Consider the following 13,433-nt stretch of genomic DNA (forward strand, 5'->3'; position numbering starts at 1 on the left):
TGTAACACCTATGGGTAATGAAGTTCAAAATGAAAAGAGAATAATAAAATGGGAAGAGGATAACATTTCTAAGGTGGAAGAAAAAAAAGATAAAAAATGAAAGAAAAAAAATGGAAGAAGTTATAAAGACTGTGGATTTTTCCTGGTTTTGAGAGGTTATCTTCTTCCTTTTACTTTCTTCTTTCTCTTTTTGGCCAGTGGCACTGTATCCCAGTTTCTGCCCCTGTGGCACTCAGGCAGAGATTTGCAGTTGATGTGTCGCTATGGTGATTACATAAACTAGGCCTCCGTCCCATTGGTAGATGGGGCTTGTTAGTGCTTGCAGGTTCCGACAATGGGAGAGTTCATTTTTCCTGAGCCTCTTCCCAAATTTCTCCTTCCTGAACCAGCAGCCTTGGGACTCAGCTGTGAAGTTGCCCCAGCCACTGCCTGGAGAGCAAGAGGCTCTAAGACCTGCCAAATCTCCCCTCAATCCCTGCTTAAAGCTGGATTCAGGGTAAGGCTTTGCCACCAGCATAATCAGGCAGAGCAGGGAGCCGATTGCCTTTCTAGTGTCTTTCTATGAGCCTTTGGGCATGTCTAGTATGCCTCAGCGCTCTGCGGGTCTACTCTCCCCAGGCTTTCTGCATTTTATAACCTGTATCAGCTGGCAGGAAGATGCCCCAGTCACTGCCTGCAAAGTAAGAAGCCCTAAAAGCTGACAAGTCCCTCCTCCAGGTCCGTTCAAAGCACAGCCCTTGGTATGATAGCTTTACCAACCAGAGCCACCAGCTTAGGCAGGCAGGGGAGTGAGCTGACTTCTGGTCAGGCTCCTTCCTAAGGTTCCCCAGGTATGTCTAGTTAAAGTTTGCCTCATTGCTCTGTGGGTCTCTGCGGGTGTGCTCTCCACAGGCTTCTCCCTTGTTGGGAAACCTACAGCCCAGCCCGCCTGACTTCCGCAGTGTTCTCTGAGGTCTGTTCTGTGGTACTGTGCTTTTTTTCTTAAGTTGCAGGCCTAGGAAAGAAGGCTTTGTCAGCCAGAGCCACCAGCATTAGCCGGCTGGGCAGTGAGCAGACTGCAGGTTAGGCTCCTTTCAGTGATCCACAGGTCTGCTCTCCAGCAGCTGCTTACAGGCTGTCTGCGTGCTCTTCCCCCCACCACTTCCAAAGTTCTCCTCCATGGGAGTTTGCTTTGTTAGTTTGTATGGCTAGCGGAGATGCCCCACCGGGACAGGTCCAGGCACAGGGAAGCCAGCTCTGGGCACTTCTCGTGCTATTGTTTGGGAAACCAGGATTATACAGAAACTCTGGCCACAGCCCACACAGGGGTCCACTGCTGACAGTCTCTGACCCAGCCCCTCCATCCCTCCGGGAATGAGGGTGCCCATGCCTGAAGCACCAGGTGGATCCACTTGCACACTGCCCGTGCTCAAGGACCGGGAGATCAGGAGTAAACAAAGCCCAAAGCCGCTCTGGTATGAGTCTCTGCAAGCAACCCCCTCCCCCACCTCTGCCAGGGTTTGCTGCTGGCATTAGCTCCACATTGGCAAATTCAAGCAGAGCCGTGGGCACACTCTCTCCTTGGTTTGAACATCTCTTCCCTAGCCAGCTTCTTCTCTCTTCCCTCGCCCACCCTTCTTCTCAGTTCCAAGTGAAAGCAGCTCTTCCTCAGATCAGTGAGGAAAGAAGAATACTCCGTTCATCTTATTTCCTTCAGAGTGGATTATATATTCAGCCACCTTTTTGCCCAGTAGTACCTTTGTTTGATGTATGTGTATTTCAGATGCTCCTGGGATTGTTTTTCTGTCTCTAGTTGTTGAACTTGTTGAAATTTCAGGGAGAGGTATCAGGAGCACCCCTCATGGCGCCATTTCTCTGATGTCTGAGATTATGTCTTAAAGACCAAAGAAATACATAAAAACGGACTGCTATGATCAGATTGTTTATGAAGATCATATGTGACATGCATAACAAATGGATTAGGGAAATGCAATATTTATATATACATGATAAAATAGCAACAGTAATTAAACCTCAATACAGTGTGTCCGTAAAGTCATGGTGCACTTTTGACCGGTCACAGGAAAGCAACAAAAGGTGATAGAAATGTGAAATCTGCACCAAATAAAAGGAAAACTCTCCCAGTTTCATACCTATTCAGTGCAGTTCGATGTGAGCTCACACATAGATTTTTTTTTGTTGTTGTTGATAGATATGTATTTATTGCCACTTTATTTATTTATTTATTTTTAAATAAATTTTTATTAATGGTAATGGGATGACATTAATAAATCAGGGTACATATATTCAAAGAAACATGTCTAGGTTATTTTGTCATTAAATTATGTTGCATACCCCTCGCCCAAAGTCAGATTGTCCTCTGCCACCCTCTATCTAGTTCTCTGTGCCCCTCCCCCTCCCCCTAACTCTCTCCCTCCCTCCCTCCCATGTCCTCCCTCCCCCCACCCCTGGTAACCACCACACTCTTGTCCATGTCTCTTAGTCTCATTTTTATGTTCCACCAATGTATGGAATCATGTAGTTCTTGTTTTTTTCTGATTTACTTATTTTTTAAGGCTCCTTAGGTAACTATCCCGTATAGCCTCTACAGACTCGTCACTGACTGATAACGTACCAGAACAGGGTTTCTCCACCAAACTGCCGGTTTCCTTCAACTGCTTTTCCCACCGAGTAATGTTATTCCTATGTTTTGGAGCTTCGTTATAAATGTGCCAATATTCATGTTGCACTCTGGTCACAGATTCGAATTTAGCGAGCCACAGAATACACTGTACTTTCCTCTGTACCGTCCACATCTCAACTGGCATAGCTGTGGGCTGCTCCGCTGTATACACAGTGTTACATCATCATCTTTGCATGCACACATGCTGCCACATCATCCTACAGAAACTGGGAGGGTTTTCCTTTCATTTGGTGCAGATTTCACATTTCTATAGTCTTTTGTTGCTTTCCTGTGACCGGTCAAAAGTGCACCATGACTTTACGTACACACTGTATTGTGTTTAAACAACATATGTGAATGGCTTACAGGGATTGGATTGAGCATGCTGTCCTCACATATTCTGTGGCAGTCCCCAACACATTAAAAAAAGACAAATGAGAAAAACAACAACTTGGTAATACTTCAAGTCTTGTGGTTTTAGCTCAGGGCATGGGAATGGATTGGCTGGGTATAAATGGTTCTTAAAAAGCAGATATGGGGAAGCAAGGAAGTAATCAATTGTTCAGTGTGTGTGTGTGTGTGTGCGTGCACCTGCATGTGTGTGTGTGTGTGTGTGTTCACGAGGTAACTGCACCTGTCTGCTTGAAAAAATGCAGAAGTGGGAGCTGAGCTTGGAGGGGGTCCCATCTGGATGATTCAGAACAAAGAGTCTGGATTTACTCTAAGAACAGCGAAGCCCATGAGGGATTTGAAACAGAAATAAACAGATTCTGACAGAGATTTGGAGAGACTGATGTGAAGAGTGAACTGGAGAAGGGAGTGGGGGCTTGGAGCTCAGAACCCAAGGAGGTTATGGAAATGACCTGGGTGGGTATGTATGGTGACCTTCCCTCCCTGCCTTGACTGGAGACAGAAAGGTGCCCTCAGAGACAGTGAGATAAGGGATGGGAGAGAGAAGCCTGGGGAAGGGGAGGGTCTGGTCATACCCTCTGCTCCCATAGGAGAGCCCAGCTCTCCCTCCTGGCCCTGGGACACAGGTTCTGCCTCTCACTGTGTCCACCTGACTTCCTGTTCCTGTTTCTGTGAGCAGCAGGATATCCATCTCTGTGTCCCTCTCCTCAGGGTAAATCATTTGACTTATTTCTGCTTCTACAGAGCAGCTTGATGCTGGGTGTCACGGTCCTTTTCAAACTGTGCAGTCTTGAGGATTTAGCTAAGAGGCACACCCATGAAAGTTCTGTTAGAAGACCAGAAATACACACACACACACACACAATTATATACTGATGTGGCACTACCACCTGAATGGTTGAACAACACTTCTGCAGGTATCTCATCTCTTGATCTCATTTTCCTCACTTGTAGCAGCAGCCTGATACCAACCCCTCCCCTACAAACGGGGTGACAATTCACCCCACTTGAGAAACAGGGGAGAGGAGACCAGCCATTCAAAGCCAGATGGGTGTTTTGGAGATCTGAGAAATTGACAAGCAGAGACACCACATCTAGTAGAGCAAGAGAAAGAATTGAGACTGAAACCACTCATGTAGTCACCTGCATCGTGACAGAGACCGTGCAGTGCAGTGGGAGGTCATGATGTTTCCATCACGTGGTGCTGACCGGATGGGTGAGTCTGTGGAACAAGGTTAACATTCACATCTGCCTCACACCTTGTACAGTAATGGAGGTCAGATGGGTACAGATGAAAATGTGACAAGCAAGTCAATTTCTTTTCCTTTTGCAAATAAAAACATAGGAAAATACATTGCTAGCTTGTGCGACACAAAGTTCTCTTCAACTGGACACAAAACCAAGAACTTAGCGGAAAGACGGGTACAGCAGAATCTGGTAATGTTACAAACTTCTGTTCCTCGCAGACACCAGCAGGGAGCGAAGAGGAAACCGCACAATGAGACTCAGCGGGAGAAGGTATGTGTGATGCCAAATCAGACAGTGGGCTTGTACTGAGGTAATTTAAGGAATATGTAGACATCTATAATGTGACAGCAGATACCAGAGAAGGAAGAAAAAACTTTAGTAAGTTAATTACATTGACATGCAAATGCACACTAATATTTTAATTGGCACTGAGCTTTGTAAATGCTTGAAGAAATGTACATTAAACTTCAGGATGGTGACAATACACACTACAAATGGCTAAAATAAAGAGGGCAGAAAACACTAAGGGTTGGCATGGATGTGACCCTGCCAGGACCCTCAGACACAGGGAAAGAATTAGAAATGTGATGTCCACTCTGGGAGAGTTGCTGAGTAGAATCTTTCACAAGTGAGCATCCTCAGAGACAATGGTCAGCATCCCGTTGTGCTGTATAGAGCCAGACTGTCAGGGGACGAGTCAGAACAAGACCCTGTGTCCCGCACTCTCTGAGAAGGAGTGCAGATCAGGCAGAAAGATGAGAACCTGGAAATTAGGAGAGACCTGATGTGTCTCCTGAGACCATGGAGTCCTCCTGATTGCTCCCTTTTCTCTTCATCATAGAAAAACCCAGAGTCAGGTCCAGGGCGGGGCTGTACCCTTGCTGTGTGTCCACAGCTGTGGGAACCCGGAAGGACAGCAGCCCCTGACTCACCACATCCTGTGCGTCTCTGTCCTTCAGGGCCAGGGGCTCCTCCATCTGCAGAGCGGGAGCACTCCGAGCAGACGCCATGCTGTCCCTCCTCTCCGCTCTTCTCTGCCTCGGTCAGTTGTGGACACGGGGTAGAGGGCAGCACAATGGGTTAGGGAGGCTACACATCTCTGTTCATGGGGAACCTTAGGCTCAGGCAGCTTTCAAGTTTGGGGTCCTGTTGAGAAAGGATTCAGCTCCGACGTCCAGGTACAAACCTCTGACAGGGACTCTCTTGCAGGGCTGAGTCTGGGCCAGAGGACCTGTGTGCAGACAGGTGAGTCTTCTCCAAGCTTCCCTTCCCCACCTTGTGTTTCAGGCCCCGGGGCTCATGGGGGGGCCAGAGGCCCTGATATGAGGGGGTGAAACAGGAAGAATTGGGCTGAGTTGGGAGATGAGAGGTGGGGAAGGTGTTTCTAATGCAGCCTCTGTGTTTTTCCCCCCAGGGACAGTCCCCATACCCACACTCCTGTCTGAGCCAGGGTCTCTGATCCCCTTGGGGAGCTCTGTGACCATATGGTGTCAGTGGACAGCAGAGAGCACGGTGTTTCAGTTGTATAAAGAAGAAAAACATGCGCTTTGGAACACACACATGCCGTGGAAGCCCATCAACAAGTGCAAGTTCTGCATCACAAACGTGACAGAGCATGACGCAGGGAGATATCACTGTGACTCTTATGGCCCCACTGGCTGGTCAATGCACAGTGACCCCCTGGAGCTGGTGGTGACAGGTGAGTGGAAACTCAGGGGTCCCAGCCTCAGGCTCTGTCCTCAGGAAGGGGGTCTGCTGTCAGGGGGTCTCCCCTCTCACAGCCCAGCCCTGTGGGACAGGAGGGAGGTGTGAGCCCATCTAGCATGCTGCCTCCTCCTGTCCTAGGATCCTACAGCAAACCCAGCCTCTCAGCCCTGCCCAGCCCTGTCGTGACCTCAGGAGAGAACGTGACCCTCCAGTGTGGCTCAGGGCAGGGATTTGACCGGTTTGTTCTGACTAAGGAAGGAGAACATGGGCTCCGCTGGACTCAGGACTCACGTCAACATCTCATTGGAAAGTTCCAGGCCCTGTTTCCTGTGGGCGCTGTGACCCCCAACCACAAGCATACATTCAGATGCTATGGCTTTTTTAAGATAAAGCCCCATGTGTGGTCACACCCCAGTGAGCCCCTGGATCTGCTGGACTCAGGTGAGCGCCCTGACTGCGTCCTTTTTCAGCAGTCAGTTCAGGTCCTGTCCCCAGGACACATCTGATGTTGGGTGAGAAGGAGGGGGCTCTGAGTCATGGTCTCCCAGCAGAGATCTGCCCCTCACAGTCCCTCCCACCCATGTGCTTCTTCCCCTCACCTTGGAGCGGAACGGGGTAGGTGAACCGGGGAGTAACTTTTTGGGGTGGGCGCAGAGCAGATGTAGGAGAAAATTCCAAGTGATCTGCAGACTCCCGGGTGACCCCCAACCTCTCACTAGGCTTGTATCCTTGTTCCCAGAATCCTCGGAGGTCCCAGACCCCCTCCCTATGGGGCCCATTTCCACAACTGGTGAACCCCTCATCTCTGCTCAGAGAAAGCTCAGTGCACCCCAGGGCTGTTCTGAGAATCTATGAGGAACTCTAATGTCTCTCAGATTCTCAAAGATGAGTTTTTGTCACAGGGATGCAGAGTCAGGCAGAGATGCTGGGAATGACAAGGCTCTCAGGGCTCTGAGATTGGCAGGTGACAGGTGGGGTGGGCATGGCAGAGGGAGATGTTGGGGCCAGGCTTGGGAAGCCTCTTCCAGGCTCATGTGTGAGATGGAATCAAACCCCCCCCCCCAAAAGCCATCATGACCCCATGGAGGCTCTGAAGATCACTGCCCCTCCCCACAGAGTCAGGCACAGGGAGCGATAAGTGAGAGTCTGTCAGGAGGTGCTAGTTGGGTTCATGAGGTGTAGGGTTGGAGTCATCCAGAGGGGTTCAGGCACCTGTGGAGACACTGACATGGACACACCTTCCCCTGTGTGACCTCACTGTCCCCAAGTGTAAAAGGAGAGAATCGTGGCCTAGAGCTCAGATTTCCTGTTAGTTCTGGCTCTCAGCTCCTGGGAGAGGGGGCTCTCAGGGGAGCCCCCAGGGTGTGATGTTATGGAGAGTGTGCCCTCTGTAGCAGTGCTGCTGACACTGTAGAGGGAGGGACAGGCAGGACCATGGACTGGAGCTGCAGGCTGCTCAGTCAGAGGGGGAACAAGTTCTGGAATCAGACCTGGTACAGTATCCAGTTCTACTGGCCCCTGTTTCAGGCTGGAAGGTCCCTTCTCTTCTCTGAGTGTCGGGTTCTTGTCTGTCCATCCCTGGCCCCATCCTGCTCACAGGCTGCGGTGACATCAGGTGACAAAAGAGTCCTCACAGAGCTCAGGAGGGCAGGGTCCCCAACTCAGCCTGACCTTCTCAAAATGGTGTCAGGGTCCCACAAGATAGAGTCGGATACTGGGATAGACACAGTGTCCATGCCACACCCTTGTTTCTCCAATGTCCTTGCTGCGCTAGGTCAGGTAATAAGAAAGGACACTGAGCTCCAGGTGGGACATGGACAAGCCCCTGCAGATGAGGAGCTCAGAGCACGAAGCTGGTGTCCACCTGGGGGGCAGCATGAGGACAGCACAGGGAGCCCACAGTCCCGGGTTCCAGGCCCAGCTCTACCCTGTCCAGCCTGGGTGACCTGGGGCACATTGTGAACCTCTCTGAGCCTCACTGCAATAGGGGTGAGGTCAGCAATCCCTGTGCTTGACTGTGGGGAGCGGGAGAGGAGATGGATGACAGCCCCCAGCATGTGCCTCGCACACAGTAGGTGCTCATTAAACAGGATCTTTGGCTCATTCATGACATCACTCATGTTCAAGGTCACAAGTGGTACCTGAACATCGTGATTGGGGTCTCGGTGACCCTCATCCTGCTGCTCTCCCTCCTCCTCTTCCTTCTACTCCGACACCAGCGTTGGATCAAATGCTGGATGTCAGGTGAGTAGGGACCGAGTGACCTTGGTCAACAAAGGGGTCATTCAGGGCAGCAGCCACAGGAAAACCAAATAGATGGACAAGGTCAGCTGAGAAAAAATTCTCCCCCAAATCTCAAATCAGAAAATTTAGAAAGAAAACCGTCAGTGTCAGCACAGATGTACTCCTGTGAGGTAATCTTTCATTGTTTTCAATCTCATGAAATATGAAACACACACAAGAGTGCGTTAAGGTTTTCTTCTTTCCTTTGTAATAACACAGGGAGGGGCTCCTACCCTCCCAGGACAGAGACTGTCCCTCTTCACCAGCCCGGAGGAGGCTGGTGTCTAAGCTGATGCAGGAGTTACAGGCACAGAGCACAAACGCAGAGCCCTGCAGGTCAGCTGATTCCTGCCCTGAAGACCCCCGACCTCTGCTGACCATGTTCCTGCTCTGTCCGTAACACCCCTGCCCCCTAAGCCATCTGCAGCCCAGATGGAGCCCTCTGTGAGAGGAAGAGAGGGCTGCCCTGTGGGAGGGGGCACAGGGGTTCAGGAGATGACGGGGGAAGGACAGGTGGGGAGATGTGGGGGTCAGGGGTGGGAAGGATGAAAATCCTCACTGCAGGGCCTGGCACCTCCCCTCACCCCTGGGTTAGTGGCCCATCTGGGAGCAGGCAGGGTCTGCAGCCCTGAGATCTCAGGGACTCTGCCAGGAGACACACCCCTATTCTTCCCCAGCAGATGCTGCAGTGAAGGACTCACAGCCTGAGGAGGGCATGAAGCTGGACCCTCAGGTGAGACCTCTGCTCCTGTCCAGGCCACCAAGGACCTTCCTGTTGCCCAGTTTATTTTATTTTTTGTATTTTTCTGAAGTTGGAAATGGGTAGGCGGTCAGACAGACACCCACATGCGCCCGACCGGGATCCACCCGGCACACCCACCAAGGGGTGATGCTCTGCCCATCTGGGACATCGCTCTGTTGCAACCGGAGCCATTCTAGCACCTGAAGCAGAGGCCACAGAGCCATCCTCAGCGCCCGGGCCAACTTTTCTCCTATGGAGCCTTGGCTGCCAGAGGGGAAGAGAGAGACAGAGAGGAAGGAGAGGGGGAGGGGTGGAGAAGCAGATGGGCGCTTCTCCTGTGTGCCCTGGCCGGGAATTAAACCTGGGACTCCTGCACACCAGCCAATGCTCTACCACTGAGCTAACCGTCCAGGGCCCCTGTTGCCCAGTTTAATCCAATGGACACTTTCTTGTCCTCACCTCTCCTGGTTCACAGGAGCGTCCCACACTGACCTCTCCTTCTGGGCACCCAGGTCATCTTGCTGTAACTCACTTCTCCTGGTTTCCTTATGACATCATAGCTCCTCCTATGTGGTCCCCTTTGCTGGCCTCTGATCCTCTGTCTGACCTTGTGCAGCCCCAGGTCTCAGGAGGAGGCATGAATCAGTGAATCACACACAGGTTCCCATGGCCCCCTTCATTCATTCACCAGCAGATGTGACAGGAGCTCACCATTTACCGGCTCCATTTAGGGGCCACAGTGCAGCCCTGAGCAACACGGACTCCAACTCCTCCAGCTCACCTGTGGGGGAGGGAGACACTGTGCAAACAAGGGGACAGTGTCCTAGAGAGCAAAGTGCTGTGAGGAAAAATGGAGCAGAAGTGGGGTGTGGGGAGGACAGGGAAATGAAGAGGTGCAAAGGTCCTGAGACAGGACATACTTTTTTAGCAGGATGAGCCATGTGACTGGAGCCAAATGAGCAAGAGACGGTGTGTTAGGATAAGAGTCGGGACCATAGAAGCCTCCAGATGCCCTAAGACTTAGGAAGTCCCTTTAGGTTCCATCAGGAGAGTGACCTAATCTGATCTAAAGTTTAACATCATCACTCTGACAACAGGTGGATGATTGACTGGAGGGTGTCACCAGTGGAACCAGGGGACACTGTCTCTGTCTCACTGTCTCTGCAGCAGAACAGGCACAATGAAGTCCCCCAGGGAGTGACGTATGCCCACGTGAACCACTCAGGATCCAGACTCAGACAGGGTGTGGCCACCTCTCCTTCCTCCCTGTTGGGCGTATTGCTGGACATGAAGGACAGACAAGCAGAAGAAGATAGGCCGATGGACACTCAGGTGGGTCTCACACTCAAGGACCCTGGACTCCCCCCACCCCATACATGTTTCATTTCCCTCATTCTCCCTCTGCTCCAGGTGGCTGCCTCTGACGCCCCCCAGGATGTGACCTATGCCCAGCTGATCCACGTGTCTCTGAGACAGGAGACAACTGCACCCCCTTTCTCCCTGTCAGAGGAACCCCCAGTTGATCCCAGCACTATGTGAACAGTACTAATGTGTGAGGACCCTGCCCAGCCCATCTTGTGAATCTCTCTCCCTTGTTCCCCTCCTGCCTCCTGTCCTACAGCAGCACCATGTTCCCCAAACCCTCAGCCTCAGGAAGTACAGACACATCTCATCTCATTGGAGCGGAACCTGCACTCAGTGTTTCTGAATTTCTGCTCCCCGCCTGCTCCAGAGGAAACGAGAATTCTCACGCCCGGGTTGTAGGAAGTGCACCCACGGGGTGGGGAAGGTGGAGATGGATGATCAGTGTCTCTGACTTCAAGAATTAAAAAAAAATTTTTTCAATTTTATTTAGAAAATTAACTTTAACAGGATGACATTGATCACTAAGAGTACATAGGTTTCAGGTGACATTTCTATAACATTTGAACTGTTGATTATGTTGTGTACACAGCACCTAAAGTCAAATCATTTTCTGTCACCTTATACATGTCCCTCTTTATACCCTTCTTCCCACCACCTCCCCCACACACCTACGTCCCCCTCCCCTGGTAACTACTTCACTCTTATCTATGCCCATTAGTCTCAGTTTTATATCCCACCTATGTGTGAAATCATAGTTCTTAGCTTTTTATGATTTACTTATTTCACTCAGTATACTGTTCTCAAGGTCCATCCATGTTGTCATAAATGTCACTATGTCATCATTTCTTGTAGCTGAGTCATACTCCATTGTATAAATGTACCACATCTTCTTTATCCAATCCTCTATTTAGGGACACTTTAATTGTTTCCATGTTTTGGCCACCGTGAACAGTGCTGCGATGAACATGGGCTGCATGTGTCTTCACGTACCAATGCTTTTCTCTTTTTTTTTAATCTTATTTTTATTAATTTTAATGCAGTGACATTGATAAATCAGGGTACATATGTTCTGAGAAAACATCTCCAAGTTATTTTGACCTTTGATTATGCTGCATTCCCATCACCCAAAGTCAAATTGTGATCTGTCACCTTCTATATGGTTTTCTTTGTGCCCCTCCCCTCCCCCTTCCCTCTCCTTCCTCCCCTGCCCCCTCCCCACCCCTCCACCCCACTCCCTGTTACCATTACATTCTTGTCCATGTCTCTGAGTCTCATTTTTATGTCCCATCTATGCATAGGTTCATATAGTTCTTAGTTTTTTCTGATTTACTTATTTCACTCTGTATAATGTTATCAAGGTCCATCCATGTTATTGTAAATGATGCAATGTCATCATTTCTTATGTCTGAGTAGTATTCCATAGTATATATGTACCAAAGCTTTTTAATCCACTCGTCCTCTGACAGACACTTGGGCTGTTTCCAGATCTTCTCTATTGTGAACAATGCTGCTACAAACATGGGGGTGCATTTCTCCTTCTGGAACTGTTCTATGGTGTTCTTGGGGTATATTCCTAAAAGTGGGATGGCTGGGTCAAAAGGCAGTTCGATTTTCAATTTTTTGAGGTATTTCCATACTGTTTTCCACAGAGGCTGCACCAGTCTGCATTCCCACCAGCAGTGTAAGAGGGTTCCTTTTTCTCCACATCCTCACCAGCACTTATTCTGTGTTGTTTTGTTGATGGGCACCATTCTGACCGGTGTGAGGTGATATCTCATTGTGGTTTTAATTTGCATTTCTCTAACGATTAGTGATGTTGAACATTTTTTCATATGCCCATTGGCCATCTGTATATCCTCTTTGGAGAAGTGTCTATTCATTTCTTTGTCCATTTTTTGATTGGATTGTTTGTCTTTCTGGTGTTGAGATTTACAAGTTCTTTATAAATTTTGGTTATTAACCCCTTATCAGACGTACTGTCAAATATGTTCTCCCATTGTGTAGTTTGTCTTTTTATTCTGTTCTTATTGTCTCTGGCTGTGCAAAAGCTTTTTAGTTTGATATAGTCCCATTTGTTTATCCTGTCTTTTATTTCCCTTGCCTGTGGAGATAAACCAGCAAATATATCACTGCGAGAGATGTCGGAAAGCTTACTGCCTATGTTTTCTTCTAAGATGCTTATGGTTTCACGGCTTACATTCAAGTCTTTTATCCATTTTGAGTTTATTTTTGTGAATGGTGTAAGTTGGTGGTCTAGTTTCATTTTTTGCAGGTTGCTGTCCAATTTTCCCAACACCATTTGTTGAAGAGGCTGTCTTTACTCCATCGTATTTCCTTACCTCCTTTGTCAAATATCAGTTGTCCATAGAGCTGTGGGTTTATTTCTAGGTTCTCTGTTCTGTTCCATTGATCTATGTGCCTGCTCTTATGTTAGTACCAGGCTGTTTTGAGTACAATGGCCTTGTAGTATAGCTTGATATCAGGAAGTGTGATACCTCCCCCTTTATTCTTCTTTTTAAAGACTGCTGAGGCTTTTTGTGTTCTCTTTTGGTTCCATATAAATTTTTGGAATATGTGATCTATATCTTTAAAGTATGTCATTGGTATTTTAATTGGTATTGCATTGAATTTATAAATTTCTTTGGGTAATATAAACATTTTAATAATGTTTATTCTTCCTAACCATGAGCACGGTATATGCTTCCACTTGTTTGTATCTTCCTTGATTTCTTTTATCAATGTTTTATAATTTTCTGAGTACAAGTCTTTAGTCTCCTTGGTTAAATGTACTCCTAGGTACTTTATTTTTTTGGTTGTAATTGTGAAGGGGATTGTTTCCTTAATTTCTCTTTCTGACTGTTCATTGTTGGTGTATAAAAATGCCTCTGATTTCTGAGTATTAATTTTATATACTGCCACCTTGCTGAATTCATCTATCAGGTCCAGTAGTTTTTTGACTGAGACTTTAGGATCTTTTATATACAATATCATATCATCTGCAAATAATGATAGCTT

General features: G+C 48.5%; 1 protein-coding gene across 1 annotated transcript in view; it reads left to right on the forward strand.

The window, feature by feature from the left end:
• The window catches only part of LOC136331907 (leukocyte immunoglobulin-like receptor subfamily A member 5), a 31,347-nt gene extending 21,175 nt beyond the window's left edge, over positions 1-10,172 (forward strand). The window contains exons 2-9 of the mRNA XM_066271076.1: positions 4,540-4,591; positions 5,281-5,363; positions 5,531-5,566; positions 5,736-6,020; positions 6,167-6,469; positions 8,156-8,272; positions 8,992-9,044; positions 10,151-10,172. Of these exons, the coding sequence (XP_066127173.1) occupies positions 4,572-4,591; positions 5,281-5,363; positions 5,531-5,566; positions 5,736-6,020; positions 6,167-6,469; positions 8,156-8,272; positions 8,992-9,044; positions 10,151-10,162 (909 nt within the window). The 5' untranslated portion in view covers positions 4,540-4,571 and the 3' untranslated portion in view covers positions 10,163-10,172. The remainder of the gene's footprint in view (positions 1-4,539; positions 4,592-5,280; positions 5,364-5,530; positions 5,567-5,735; positions 6,021-6,166; positions 6,470-8,155; positions 8,273-8,991; positions 9,045-10,150) is intronic.
• The last annotated feature ends 3,261 nt before the right edge of the window (positions 10,173-13,433 follow it).

Source organism: Saccopteryx bilineata, chromosome 3 (assembly GCF_036850765.1).
Source record: "Saccopteryx bilineata isolate mSacBil1 chromosome 3, mSacBil1_pri_phased_curated, whole genome shotgun sequence".
NCBI lineage: Eukaryota > Metazoa > Chordata > Mammalia > Chiroptera > Emballonuridae > Saccopteryx > Saccopteryx bilineata.